The sequence below is a fragment of the Lytechinus variegatus genome, chromosome 19 (assembly GCF_018143015.1).
Source record: "Lytechinus variegatus isolate NC3 chromosome 19, Lvar_3.0, whole genome shotgun sequence".
NCBI lineage: Eukaryota > Metazoa > Echinodermata > Echinoidea > Temnopleuroida > Toxopneustidae > Lytechinus > Lytechinus variegatus.
In genome coordinates this window covers 21,227,769-21,243,677 of record NC_054758.1, presented here as the reverse complement: position 1 = coordinate 21,243,677, position 15,909 = coordinate 21,227,769, and the positions used below count along the sequence as shown (strand labels likewise).

The window sequence follows — 15,909 nt, the reverse complement described above, 5'->3', positions numbered from 1 at the left end:
TGATTGGTGGATGCATGGGTGGGTTGATGGGTGCATGGGTGGGTAGGTTGATGGATGCATGGGTGGGTGGGTTTGTGGATGCATGGGTGGGTTGGTTGGTGGATGCATGGGTGGGTGGGTTGGTGGATGCATGGGTGGGTGGGTTTGTGGATGCATGGGTGGGTGGTTTGGTGGATGCATGGGTGGGTGGGTTGGTGGATGCATGGGTGGGTGGGTTGGTGGATGCATGGGTGGGTGGGTTGGTGGATGCATGGGTGGGTGGGTTGGTGGATGCATGGGTGGGTGGGTTGGTGGATGCATGGGTGGGTTGGTTGGTGGATGCATGGGTGGGTTGGTTGGTGGATGCATGGGTGGGTGGGTTGGTGGATGCATGGGTGGGTGGGTTGATGGATGCATGGGTGGGTTGGAGGGTGGATGCATGGGTGGGTGGGTTGGTGGATGCATGGGTGGGTTGGTTGGTGGATGCATGGGTGGGTTGGTTGGTGGATGCATGGGTGGGTTGGTTGGTGGATGCATGGGTGGGTTGGTTGGTGGATGCATGGGTGGGTGGGTTGGTGGATGCATGGGTGGGTGGGTTGGTGGATGCATGGGTGGGTAGGAGGGTGGATGCATGGGTGGGTGGGTTGGTGGATGCATGGGTGGGTTGGTTGGTGGATGCATGGGTGGGTGGGTTGGTGGATGCATGGGTGGGTGGGTTGGTGGATGCATGGGTGGGTGGGTTGGTGGATGCATGGGTGGGTGGGTTGGTGGATGCACGGGTGGGTTGGTTGGTGGATGCACGGGTGGGTTGGTTGGTGGATGCACGGGTGGGTGGGTTGGTGGATGCACGGGTGGTTGGTTGGTGGATGCACGGGTGGGTGGGTTGGTGGATGCACGGGTGGGTTGGTTGGTGGATGCACGGGTGGGTGGGTTGGTGGATGCACGGGTGGGTGGGTTGGTGGATGCATGGGTGGGTTGGTTGGTGGATGCATGGGTGGGTTGGTTGGTGGATGCATGGGTGGGTTGGTTGGTGGATGCATGGGTGGGTGGGTTGGTGGATGCATGGGTGGGTTGGAGGGTGGATGCATGGGTGGGTGGGTTGGTGGATGCATGGGTGGGTTGGTTGGTGGATGCATGGGTGGGTGGGTTGGTGGATGCATGGGTGGGTGGGTTGGTGGATGCATGGGTGGGTTGGTTGGTGGATGCATGGGTGGGTTGGTTGGTGGATGCATGGGTGGGTGGGTTGGTGGATGCATGGGTGGGTGGGTTGATGGATGCATGGGTGGGTTGGAGGGTGGATGCATGGGTGGGTGGGTTGGTGGATGCATGGGTGGGTGGGTTGGTGGATGCACGGGTGGGTTGGTGGATGCACGGGTGGGTGGGTTGGTGGATGCACGGGTGGGTGGGTTGGTGGATGCATGGGTGGGTGGGTTGATGGATGCATGGGTGGGTTGGAGGGTGGATGCATGGGTGGGTAGGAGAGTGGATGCATGGGTGGGTGGGTTGGTGGATGCATGGGTGGGTGGGTTGGTGGATGCATGGGTGGGTTGGTTGGTGGATGCATGGGTGGGTGGGTTGGTGGATGCATGGGTGGGTGGGTTGGTGGATGCACGGGTGGGTGGGTTGGTGGATGCATGGGTGGGTGGGTTGGTGGATGCATGTGTGGGTTGGTTGGTGGATGCATGGGTGGGTAGGAGGGTGGATGCATGGGTGGGTAGGAGGGTGGATGCATGGGTGGGTTGGCAGGTGCATGGGTGGGTGGGTGGGTTGATGGATGCACGGGTTGGTGGATGGGTGGGTGGGTTGGTGGGTGCATGGGTGGGTGGGTTGGTATATGCATGGGTTGGTGGATGCATTATTGGGTTGGTTGGTGGATGCATGGATTGGCTGGTAAGTTGGCTAATGGGTGGGTGAGTGGGTGGGTGGGATCATGTGTGGGTGGGTTGGTTGGTGGATGGGTGGGTGGGTGAGTGAGTGGGAGGATGCACGGGTGGGTTCATGTGTGGGTGGGTGCATGAGTGGGTTGGTTGGCGGATAAAAGGTGAAAGCCATGGGTGTCAATGTAACACCAACCATGGGTTAGTCCCACAAATCTTAGCAATGATCATGCATCATTTTTCTATGATTCATTGCATTGACTGGTGACTTCAATGTACAATCAATTGTGACGGTCAAGCATAGGATTCGCTAGCCTTTGTGTTATGGGGACTCCGGTGTTGCATATAAACACCAAACATTTATCAGTGTACTAATAACACCTACCTCCTTTCACTTGATTCTTCTGGATCTACACTGCTACCATTTCCATTCTGAAACAAATAAGAAAAGAAAAAAAAGTGATAAATGATTGACAACATACAGCAACAGCTATGGTGTTAACTGGTGTACATAGAACATCACACCAGTCACTTTTCTCTGGTGTTGAATTTACAGTGCTAGTTCAACACCCACTGGCGCTATCACAACACATTTGCTTGTTTTTCTTTAACACCTTTTCGTAATATGTTCAAACTCCAAGGTGTAATTTTAACACCTCACAGTGTGGTTCTCTATGGACATCAAGTGGTGTTGATTTTACCATCCTCATTTTTAGAGTGTAGTGTTGAATTTGGTGTAGAACACTCTAACTTTGCTGGGAAGATCATAGTGTCATACAGTGTGTTTGCATTGTTTCCACACTGTGTCCAAGGTGTGCTAACAGTATGGAGTATGTAGAGATGCTTTTCACACTGCTAAAATGCTCCAATCTAATAAAGTGGAGAAAATCTTACACTACGGATACCTCCACATTGTGAGTATATGTGTGAAAGATTATAACCATTTTACAATAAGAGGTATTCCTCGGTCGCACTTGCTCTACGGCGGCCACGAAAACAGCCATCATATTCATTTTTATTCAAACCACCTATAAGTATCTAGTACAAAATGTTTTTTCAACTCGGCGCACAGCCGCCGGAGAGCAAATGTGACTGAGTTATTACCAGGATTTATAGATTTCTTTTTTTATAATGGTGTTAGCATTTTTTCATTATTTTGGTTCTGGCTATTTCTCTTCCAAACAATTTTCTTTCTCTCCATAAAGATTGCTTGAATTAAAAAAAAAGCTAAAATGAAATACACTTCATACACAGATCGCTATATCACAAAATCACAAAAATGTTACTCCAGTCCAATTCCCATTGTGACAACGATCTGATAACTCTCAAGAAAGAATTCACTTCAAATATCAAACCTGGGCCATGTAAACAATACAATCAATCTTATAATTCTGCACAACCAGTAAGTCTATAGAAATCCATGTACAAAAAGTTACAATCAATGTTAAATATTAATTGGAACTATTTCTGTAACCATAACCACCCCACATCATAAAACTTCTTTTACCTATTCAAATCGTTCAATTTATTGTGTAGATCTCAAAACTTGCTCTAAGCACTCATCAATCAAATGTCCACTACATAATCATGATAGTTATATAGGGTATTATATTGTGCACATATACAAGTACCTACAGTAGTTAGGTGCTCAAGGCACTTCCCTATGCATATTCACACACTAAAAAGTAATGCTACGGTCACGATCACCATATAAACAATTTATACATAGCGATAAATAGTATAAAATCGTTTGTCGGTGTTTGTAAAGGTACTTGTGACCGTAGCGTAATCTTATTAAGTTATTTCATAATAAATTAATCAATTAAATTGTAAATGTACTTTGTCTACCACTCACAATCGTTAATTAAACCCATTATTTTGCGGTAGAGAATACAGAAGTTTGAGGTTTTTAAAAGAAGATATTTTGAACAGATAAGGACATACGTGTAATTAAGATTGATGGATATTTTTTACCAATCTGAGCACAAAAAAGTGTAATTGATTACAAAGAAAAAGTGTTAATGCTCAAGAAATAAAGAAAGTTTTTGAAATACAATTACAAAAATTCAAATCAATTTTGCATGAAAACTGAGTTCAGGTGATTGATTTGAAATTGTAAAGTAGAGAATGAAGCAGATTTTGGGTTTTAAAAGAATACATTTCGAACAAATTAGGAAATAGTTATGATTTATAGATATTCACTTATTTGAGCACAATAAATTGTGATTGATTACAAAGAATTTTTTTATTGAATCAGGAAATAAAGAATGATTCTGAAATACAAAGACGAAATCAATCCTGCATGAAAATGGAGTTCAGGTGATTAGTTTAAAATTTAAGGGGGAGGCGCAGGAAGTGACTTCAAGAAAGTTGAAGGGGAAACTAGAAATTCTATCTGGTATATGCTAACGTTTAACAATGAAATTTTATTAAATTTCTTAATTCCTTCAAATTTGCACACACATACATTAATTTCAAGAGAATCACAATGTTGAGAGCATGCATTAAAAGAAAAAAGTTATGAGTATAAACAACTAAGTACAAGTACATGTATAAGAAATTATAGTGTTGATTTAAATACGAAACAAAGATCACCTACAGAAAAAAGAGGAAAACTTGATATTATACTGAGTCCAAAGAAGATATACTTGGGTAATGGGACATACACACACACATTATTTGAATAACAATAATGATAAAAGAAGCCTGGATTTCAGTTTCAGGTAATAATGTAAGACATATTGCTTTTAAGGCTTTTAAGACACACAAGCTTTATCAATATTTTTTTTTAATTTGAAAAAAAAAACTCTTCCACTTGTCAACTTTAGAGAATGATAAATCAAGGTAACAATCAATTTGCACATTTTCCTGTTGCAAGATAAAGACAAGTGATCAATCAAAAATTGCAATCAATTATACAACAAATGAATTCAAATTTCTTGTAATGCCCCGTTGAAAATTCCAATTTAAACTGACAATGGATTTATGAATCACTTCATACGTACAAATGCTGAATACCATCTCGTGTTGCCGTACATCACAATCACGTGTCTGACAGCTTGCTATTTGAATGTGAATAAGTCTACCACTCTGAATAAATAGACATGAATTCTTTCATTTCAGAGTAAACAATCTATTCTTGTCCAAGTGCACATGTACAACTCAATTATTCCAATCAGAAAAAGCTCAAACACACCTATTGTTTGTAAATCTAAATGAAGTGATCTGTGTTAAAGAAGTAAGCCATTGTAAGTGAAGATTCCCTGGAGGAGAAATGATCTTGTGAAGGGGAATTTCAGGAACTATTTAATAAAAATATGCTGCCTGAAGACAAAATTATGATTAAAGGTCAAGTCCATCCAAGAAAAAAGTTGATTTGAATCAACAGAGAATAAAGGACGAACAAGAATAACACTAAAAATGTCATCGAAATCGAATGGAAAATGGAAAATAAGATAAATTTTTCACGAAAGAGTTATATGCACAACTCAGTGATATGCAAATGAAAGAGTCAGTGATGTCCCTCACTATTTATTTTGTCTTTTATTACATGAATTCTAAAAATATATCAAGTTTTACAGATCTGACAACTTGATTGACCACAAAATGTTTGAACAATGGTAATTCCACATGTTCAAGGAGAAATAAAACTTTGTTTAAACATTGCAAGGAGAGAATTGATATATTTTATATTTCATATAATTAACCCTAATTCTCCCGGGGGGGGGGGGGCCATAATGGCCCCCCCTCAACAATTTTCGCGATATATCTGCTGCGCGAAATTTTTTCACCTCGCAGCTCACTGACTTTTTACATTCAAGTCTCGCGCAAATTTTGAGACCAAATTTGTGACGCCCGGGTACGCGGTTACGACATTACGCAACATTATGCAAGTGCATGTCAGACCCAAAATTGCTCATAAACGTGATTTCATGTACAAATCCAATGCAAATTGCGTATTTAGCCAAAATTCATAAATGTATCATTATTTCTACTTTTACTGATTAAACTTAATTAATTTTGCCTTGTTTATGATCAGAATTATGTCTGGAACAATTTCCATTGAAAAAACAATAAAAAACAAAAAGTAAAAAAACAAAGAAATACATAAGAAATTCATAAAACAATAAAATACATAAGAAATTTATTTCCAAACCAAAGTTTTTTTGAATTACGATTGTTAAGAATGCTACAAAGAAAATTTTTACCAAAAATTAGCATTCTAGGAGCTTTATTCAGTGAATTAGAGCAAAAAGTATGATTTATGCATAAATTAGCATAATTAATTCATATAAAATAAAATCTCATTATTTTGGAAAATTTTACCATACAGCCTTGTAGATTACATCGCACACTACCAGCGTGCAAATTTTTGCGTCGCTCGCGCGATCGAAGGCAGAGATCTTAAGGGGGGGCCATAATGGCCCCCCCCCGGGAATGACAAGAATCAAAATACCCGGGAGATTTAGGGTTAAATACAAAAGAAATAGTGAGGGTGATGTCATCAGTCTCCTCATTTGCATACCGACCGGGATGTGCACATGACTGTTTTGTGAAATCAAGCAAAACTTAAAAATCTAATATGGAAAATTTTTACTTTACATCCGATTTTGATGAAATTTTCAATATTACAATGCTTGTTGGATTTTCTCCCTTTATTCAAATCAACTTGTTTGTAGGGGTGGATATCCCCTTTAAATACAACAACAATACACTTGTCAAGGTCAAACTGGTTTGTTTACATGATGACAACAAATTGGATGAATGTGCAAGTTATTTTTAGGAACTCAAATGACTTAGCACTTGACAGGATGACATTACTGCGGTTTAGTGGTATTATAGAATGGTATGTGTCATATCATTGCTTCCTCATTGTCGGATCACAGTCTAAAACCCATGTGATGACAGATATGTACATTCAGAATGTGTATTGTGATGAACATTTTTATCAAAATGGTTAAAGCCAGACCCATTGGATGCTCCTTAAATGGACCAGCAACAACTAAGACATCTTAAAAATGTGTTATGACTTTTATTTCATTTTTCCCTTGATTTATATAGTATTTGTGAATGTTTTACTTTGACTTGATCAGAGTAGATCATACACTCTCATTGTCGTTTTTAATCTTAATACATATAAATACATCATGAAATATAGGCCCATTTAATCATATTTTGTAGTTTAAGCACCAGTACATTGGCAATTCATAAAGCAGATGGTTTGCTGCATTCTTTGAAAATAGGGCGTAATCAAAAGAAAGAAATTTGTAAATGTATCAGCTCAAATTTAAGACACTTTAATTGCTGACACATGTTGTGTATGAGTCTATTCACAAAATATGTGCAAGATCAAATAATTCATAATTCATCTTTAAAATAATCACACTCTGAAAATGAATATTCTCTAGTGATTACAAAAGATTAAACAGGCTTGAAAGGTTTTAACCCTGAGCACTGCACAAATATATGTAGATTCTTAATGACTTTATGGCAGTGAAACAGTTCATGGGGGGGGGGATTCATGAACAATTTTATCAGTGACTTTCACTGAGAGATCTTTATAAAAATCAAACTCTGAAAATGAATATTCTCTAGTGATTACAAAATATTAAACAGGCTTAATCCTGTGAACTGCACAAATGTTAGTACCGGTATGCATCTTCATTATCACTTTATGGCAGAGAGACAGTTCATGGAGAGCGTTTCATAAAAAGTTTTATCAGTGACTTTCACTGAGAGATGTTATATAAGCTACTGTGAATACTTGCATCTGATTGGACGAGAGCAAATTAGTCAATGAAAATCAACGAAAAAACTATTCATGATAAACTTCCCATGTCTATATTACTAGCTTGGTTACTGGCTTGGGACAGACAGTAGTACACTGACAGTCTGTGGTTTAAATGATACTGTGTAATATAACACAGACTTTTGTCATCATAAGATCAAGCACTATGAAATAATAGGTCAAAGTATGTCAACAATTACTTAATTAAAGGGAGACTATACATGTAGGGCCGACTGCATCAACCCGTGTTTTCAAATTATAGTGCGCTATTTCAGATCTGGCAAATCATCCCAATCTGAACAATCTCAAGATTATTTGTAATGGAGACGCAATTATCGCGCTAGTTTGCAGGATTAATCTCGAGATTGCAATCCCAAATCAACTTGGGATTATTTGCAAAATAGCGGGCTATTTTACGAATCATCGTGCTAATTCGCAAGTGCAGACGCATTCAGGATTATTTATTCACGGCATCAAACCATAATGCATTGATGTCTCGCTCAAGCACGTATCGCTCCTTTCGATGGTGGAGACGGGGTTTCCTGAATCTTGAGATTAATCGCGAAGAAGGCTGATCGGGCTTAAATATCAAGACTGCACCGGGTAGGTGCAGCACCGCCTTATATCTCTGACAATATTTCCTGAATGGCTCCTGCACTGAAACACTAGTCTTTAATAAATTATAGACCTTTTCAAACATAAAGTGTAAATTGGGATCATACTTACAAGTAGTTACAATAACCGTTATCTATTGGAATACATTGAGAATAAGTGTTTCACATCTTGGCAAAACTGTAAAATTAAGGGAGTGTACTTAATTCACATTATTTTCCAAGTAATTATTTGTTTTTATCCATGACAAATGAGTGACTTAGCAAAATATTCTGGAAACTGATATTATTATATTTTGTATGAAGGAACACGAAAAACAAAATCATGACATACCACAACAGTGGTTAACCAGACTGTTACCCTTTAATAGTTTTATGGAACTGAAAGTAAAAATGTATATTTCTGTGGTTTCCATTCATTTACTTTGGTTAATTGAAAAACTTCTTTGTTAAAACAGTTGGAAGACTGATAAACAAAGATTATACGTAAACAAGTTCATAAATCCTTAACAAAATGAATATCAGAATACATCAATATTAATAGAAAAAATGTAATGAAGTGACACAACAGAAGGCAGAGTAATAAATGATTCAATATATTGCACTTCAAATCTTTACATTAAAATATGTTATATGAAGTTTAGATGAGTTTTATAAGCAATGAGATTTTTATTTTGTTCAAATCTACAATCTGTTGTTAAGGTGACAAAAAATTTGTTGAATTGTGTATGTTAAAAATAATGAATTCAATAGACAATAGAAGAGTTAATTAATTAGACTGAAAACACATAATTTACACTGAAAAGTACATAAACACATATTATAATATGATTATGAAAATAGATTGAACTTGTAAAGGAAATCATGAAACTAAATGTATATCATGATTAGGAATCGATAAATATTTGATTGAATTGACAATTCAACACAAACTGATATAATATGATTATGAAAATAGATTCAACTTGTTAGAAAATCATGACACTAATTGTCTATCATGATTAAAAATTGATTGTTAATGTTTTTATAATAAAAAAAGGTAAATAACATGTCTACCAGCTAAAGGTTATACCTCATCATCTGATGATTGTTCTCCTTCATCCTGGCACTGAAGTATCAATTCACAAAAATGAAAAAAAAATGTAGAATTTATTGTAAGTATATAGTTAACTTGGATAAACACCTACATCTATCTATTTCTCTTTCATTCTCTTCTTTCTCCTCTTCTTCCTCATCCTCCTGTCCCTGCTCTTCCTCCTCCTTCTCTTTCCTCTCTTCTTCCTCCCCTCTCTTATTCATCCTCATCCTCCTCTTCCTGCCCCTTCTCCTCTTCCTCCTCCTCTCCCTACCCCTCTTCTTCCTCTATTAGGCTTTTTACACAGGATTTTCTTAACCCGGACTATCGCTAACCCCGTACTATCCTTAACCCCGTACTATTTTTTTCCTTTTCACACATGCCAAATTGTTATTGCTAACCCCGGATAAGGAATGCTTGCTTTTTACACACGAAACTCGCTTACCCCGGACTATTGGTTTTTGTCGATCATTCGTAGTACAAGTGCTTCACTCGTACACTTTTTACACACGCTACAATTTCCTTAACCCCGTACTATAGGTAGGGCCAAATTGCCATTTAGCCCCACCTATAGTACGGGGTTAAGCTTAGCCCACTTTCGTTTTACACATGCGATCTTAACCCCGTACTATTGCTCTTAGCACCGCAATTGGTGGGATAACCCTGCTTTTTTGGAGGGCCAAATAATCCCGTACTATAGGTGGGGTTAGCCCACTTTGCAAAAACGCTGTGTAAAACGAAAGTGGGCTAAGCTTAACCCCGTACTATAGGTGGGGCTAAATTGCCATTTAGCCCCACCAATAGTACGGGGTTAAGGAAATTTTAGCCTGTCTAAAAAGGGTATTAATTCCTTGTCTTCCTCTACCTTCTCTCTTCTTTTCCTTTGCTCTTTTCATTTTTTTCTAGCACATCTCTATCATGACTATGACACCCTCTACAATTATATACCTCCTACATAACTAGGGTGTTAATAGCTCACTTCTCAAGCTTTACAAAAGGTCTTATAAAGCTTGAATTGGGGAGTTATGACACAAAATTTCAACCTTCTTTTTACTAAAGAAGGTTTTCTAAACATGAATTAGGAGACTGTTATGAGAATAAGGTTGCCAGTTGCCACCATTGCCATATTTATAAATTGCAGCTTTTTTCTGATCTGCCAAAAAATGTGTAAATTTCAATTGCAGTGTTTCAAACCCCTATGATATAAATACTTACATACTTTATTATACTTTTCCATGATTATACCAGTATTAAACAAAAAACTTTCCTTATTTTATTTTTAATCCCCCCTCTCTCCCTTGCTCAGTAATTTTGTACATGCCTTCATATCTCCAAGTATATAATAAATCCTATACGTGTATGTCATGAATATGTCTTGATAATGGTTGATGGCACCATCCCTAGCGAACTGTCCTCTCCTAGTCACAGATTGACACTCGCTCTCACCTCCATTCATCAAAATAATCTTCCTGCCCCCCTCCCCCACCTCACTCTTATCCCTCCCTCTCTCTCCATCCCTCTCCTCTTTCAGTACCCTATCCCTCCAGAACCTCTCCCCTCCCCATGTTCCTCTCTCAATCTCCCTTTCTCTTTCCTTACACTTCTAGTTCTCCATTTCATACATGTCTTATTTCATCATCCATTTCTCCATTCACCAAGCAACCTCTCTGCATCTTTTCCCTTTCATCTCCCATTATCTTTCTCTCTTTCCTCCATCATCTCCCCGCCCCTCCATCGTTAATATTCTTTTCACACCTCTCTTGTCTCTTTCTTTGTAATATATCTCTCTCTCTATCTCTCCGCTCTCTTCCCCCCCCCCTCATGTCTCCATCTCTATCTCTCTCCCTCTCCCCTCCTCTCCAATATCCCTCATACACTCCCTCTGTCATCCTCTCTTCCTCGCCCCTCTCCCTCCCCCCCACGCCTGTCTCCATCTCTCCCCTCCTAGTCCTCTCCACTCCTATATCCCTCACACACTGCCTCTGTCATCCTCTCTTCCTCGCCCCTCTCCCTCCCCCCACGCCTGTCTCCATCTCTCCCCTCCTCTCCACTCCTATATCCCTCACACACTGCCTCTGTCATCCTCTCTTCCTCACCCCTCTCCCTCCCCCCCACGCCTGTCTCCATCTCTCCCCTCCTCTCCACTCCTATATCCCTCACACACTGCCTCTGTCATCCTCTCTTCCTCGCCCCTCTCCCTCCCCCCACGCCTGTCTCCATCTCTCCACTCCTATATCCCTCACACACTGCCTCTGTCATCCTCTCTTCCTCGCCCCTCTCCCTCCCCCCCCCACGCCTGTCTCCATCTCTCCCCTCCTCTCCACTCCAATATCCCTCATACACTCCCTCTGTCATCCTCTCTCCACGCCCCTCTCCCCTCTTCAGAGCGTGCCTGGCAAACGGGGGTAAACGCCATATGACGCACACCACCCAAATATGGTGTTCGGTGTTGCTGTCCTGACATGCAAGCTATGTCATAGTGCATTCCCTCCCATACTCCAACTATTGTGTGCAAAGGATTAACACAATCTCCATCCCATTTGTCATCAACATTTTCAACTTTTCTTCATCAAATTTGTTTCGACCAAAGCTCCGGTTACAAGAAACACAACAGGGGCGTACTGGAAAACAACCCCCCCTGATAATAATTTAACTAGCTCTGCACCATACTACAGTAAAGATAACAGACGGTATATAAACCCAAACAATTTTACTTTCCCTTTAACCTAATCAGCTGTTTGTGTTTTCTTTGTGCTTCTAGTTTCCTACTAGTTTACAATGAAACAACCATATGCTTCTTGTGTGGGTAGGCCAGGAGATCAAGTTAGTTTGTTTTATTTCCTTCTGTATTCATAGATGATAGAACGTCTTACAAAATACATTATGTGACACAAGAAAGTATAGGCATATCTATATGCCTTTTAAATACAATGAAACAAATATCTAAAGCAGTTTCAACAAAATAAGTAATATAACATTTCATTCAACGCTGCAAGAGGACTGTCATTATAAGCAAATGTGCTTGAAGGTATTACAGCCACAGAACGAAGCTCAAATAATTTTCAACAGAGTATAATACACAAAATGATTATTTTTTTATGAAAATGGATGACAGTGATGGTGGTGGTGTTGGTGGTGATGATGATAATGATGATATTATGAATTCCCTTTATAATTTTTCCTTTCAATTCGTTCATACATCGCAAGTAAGACAGTACAGCATTATGAAAAATTGCAAAAGGGTAAGCCAAGAATTTCACCTCTTCATTTGTTATGTACACAAATTTTCAGATTTTCCCCTCTATTTTCCATATTTCACATTACTTCCTCCTGACATTGACATAATGCGGTATGGATTATATTTTCCCATGACATATGTCGTGCCCAGAAGGAGGCAAGATGCCATTTCAAAGATGAGGAAAATCTGAAAATTTGTGTACAAAACAAATGGAGAGATGTCCACAAAATCAGCCACTTTGAAGCATGTTTGTCAATTTGAGGATCCCCATAGAGAGTACAACAAGAGTTTTCAAACTCTTATAACTTGCTTATCTCAAAACTGATTTTGATTAAACTTTTTTTTTAATTATTCCTTTCATTTTACCCTCTCCAATAAGATTTCTTCTTTTCTTGGGTTTTGGTTTCTTTTTAGAAGCATTCCACTTTAAAACTTAGTTTTCATTCTCTACAATGGACTAATAAAATTTTGTATATTTATTGTTGTAAATGACATTAAGTCACTGATCTTTAAACAGCAATATGTGGGTTCAAATCCCAAATGCAACACTTGTATCCTTTGGCAAGGCGTTTATCTACATTTGGCACTCTCCACCAAGGTGTAGTAAATGGTTACCCAGTATCACATAATAGGTCCATGCCAGTATGAAAACAAGTACTTAAGTGGGGTTATGTAGTGCAGTACCAAGAAACATTGCATTTTGCTATTATTATAAATATTACATTATTATTTGTTTGTTTATATTATTATTTGTTCAGTTATACATGTACATGGAATGTCCCAGTAAAAATGTTGTTTGAAATTTTATACAATGCTGTTTAATATATGAACCTCACAGAACTTGTTTAACAGCTTTAAACAACCATGCTTAATTTATTGAGAATCAAGTATCCAAAATCAAAATTATTTTTTACAGGTTTTATACATTTCTTTAAACTGTTTAAATTACGACTGTAACATTCATAAAGTAAACTGCATTGCATAAAAATATTAAACAACATTTTTGCTACATTCATCCAGCATAGAACAGCAGCGAGATGTAGTCATCTCTTCACATGAGATGAAGAAGCATTGGAATGATAGGGGTTAATTTGTTAATTTGTCTTCCTCATCCCTTCCAGCCTTCCAGGCTGTGATAAATAGGAGTGTTCTCTGACCTTTCAATAGAACACAGCTTCTCCACATTGTATATAGGGTGTCTAAAAAAACAACCTAGGACCACACTCTCATCTACTTTCTTAAACTCATTTCCCTCATACCAGTATAGGAAACCAGCTTAGAAGATTGCTTTGCTAGCATCCTCATCATAATATAGAGGTTAAGTAAAGTAAATTTCTGTGATGATATCAGCATGAAAACGAAAGTAGTTTTTATCCATTTATCAAATTTATATGTATCATCAGACTGAGACTACATTATGTATTACAATTTACACTCAGTGAAAATGAAAAAAATTACCAATGGTTAAACCCTGGGATTGGTTACCTTCGGGTCAAATTGTATGTAAATGTTTGTTTGAAATAAACTTTATTCATCTAGGCCTACATTTATCATGAAAAATAGAGCTTAATTTAGATAGTGGATTTTTTTACATCACTTAGTCATAAACTGTTTGCTGCACACACTACGGCACGGCAAGTGTGACTCTCAGAATTTTTTTTCTAGCCACCTTGTAGTAGACATAACAGATAGATGTGGAGGTCAGCTATCAGCTGGTTAGCACATGAGATCACATAGACTTAACATCATCATGTCAATTGAAGGAGGAAGACGAATGGGCATCAGGTGACTCCCTCATCTTATAGTATGCAGCACTTCAATAAAAACACTGTATTAAGCAGTTATGCTATGTTTGTGACTTAAAGGGATGGTCTAGCCTGGAGATATATTTAAATCAATAAAGTAAAATTCACGAAGCAAAAAGTTGAAAATTTGATCAAAATCATAGACCAAATAACAAATTTATTGAATTTTAAAATTTGCATTATTCCAGTGAAACACTTCTAGGCATGTCTCTATGAATATTCATTGGGTGGGCTGATGATGTCATATCCCCACTTGTTCTTTTGTATTTTATTACACTAGGTTTATTCAACATTTTTCTACCAAGCACTAAAATAATTGGATTGCAAACTGATGAAGTGCATTAGTTATTTATTGCCGCAACTTATTTCATTATAATTGAGACATGTCATTTATACATGTTTGAAAAAGAAAACATTTGATTTTAAGTAATGACATAAGAAAAGGGAAAGTGGCGATGTGACATCATCACCCCACCTAATGAATTTTCATGACGATGTGCATATATTTGTTTTCACCAAATATTGATATACTTTAAAAGTGTTTCACTGGAATAATGCAAATCTTTAAAATTCAATAAAGTCGTTATTTGTTAACCAATTTTGATGAAATTATTTGCATTTTGCTCTGTGAATTTTACTCTACTGATTTAGATATAAATATTTTAAGCCTGGACCATCCCTTTAATAGAATGTTATTTCAAAACCTGTTCCAGTAGGCATAGCCTCTTTGTATTAGTGTATTATACTACAGCATCGGGAAATCTACATGGTCTGCCTGCTATATAATGCAAATGATAGTTTACATCAAAGTGATTGGTTAACATTGTTTTGACTTTTAAAAAATCTGAGCTAGAAGGTCACACTTGTCACCTGTGTCTGTTACAAAAATGAAGCCCAGAAAAAAATACGTTCAAAAATGATTATTTAGTGCTTCAAAAATTGAAACATAAAGTGACCGGAAACATGATCTTAATTTCATCCCATACACTTATGTGTACTATTTAGGCGTCTGTAAGACGCCTATTTACAAAATCGGGGTTTGCCTTGTAGTTTTAGCTTTTCATTCTCAATAATGGTTATTTTCAGGGTTTATTAGTTCTAATACATGCACTTGTACACATGTTTCAACTTGGTTTGATAATTTTTTAAATCGGCTGGTCACAATGTTAAACAATAGGCCTACCTCTAATATAGGGCTTCAAACTTTGTGTTCGTATGTGCCTTGCACAAACATTTATCATTGGATGATGACATGCCCGCATACAATGTATACTTTTTCTCCATTCCCAGGGGAGCATTCCACCAAGAGTTGTAGGTGATTCACGCAAAGTGTCTGGACTATTTGTCATTTTTTTTCTTCAAGATAGTCTGACTTTATATTAAAGGACAAATGCAGCTGCTGATCGCATCCTACATCACAAACCCATATTTTGAAAACACTTACAGCTCCTCTAATAGGCCATATCTTATAAGTTATCGTCAAATCTTCACTTTCTTGAATATTTTTCTTAATCCAATTTCTCATCTGGGTGAGAT

The 15,909-nt window shown here is 38.3% G+C and overlaps 1 protein-coding gene across 2 annotated transcripts in view; it reads right to left on the bottom strand.

Annotated features, from left to right (window-relative positions):
* Positions 1-15,909, bottom strand: part of LOC121406043 (oleosin GRP-17-like) — a 64,653-nt gene that overhangs the window by 5,438 nt on the left and 43,306 nt on the right. For both annotated transcript variants that reach the window (XM_041597051.1, XM_041597050.1), the window contains exons 3-4: positions 9,328-9,363; positions 2,242-2,288 (exon numbers count right to left, since the gene is read on the bottom strand). In XM_041597051.1, the coding sequence (XP_041452985.1) occupies positions 2,242-2,288; positions 9,328-9,363 (83 nt within the window). The remainder of the gene's footprint in view (positions 1-2,241; positions 2,289-9,327; positions 9,364-15,909) is intronic.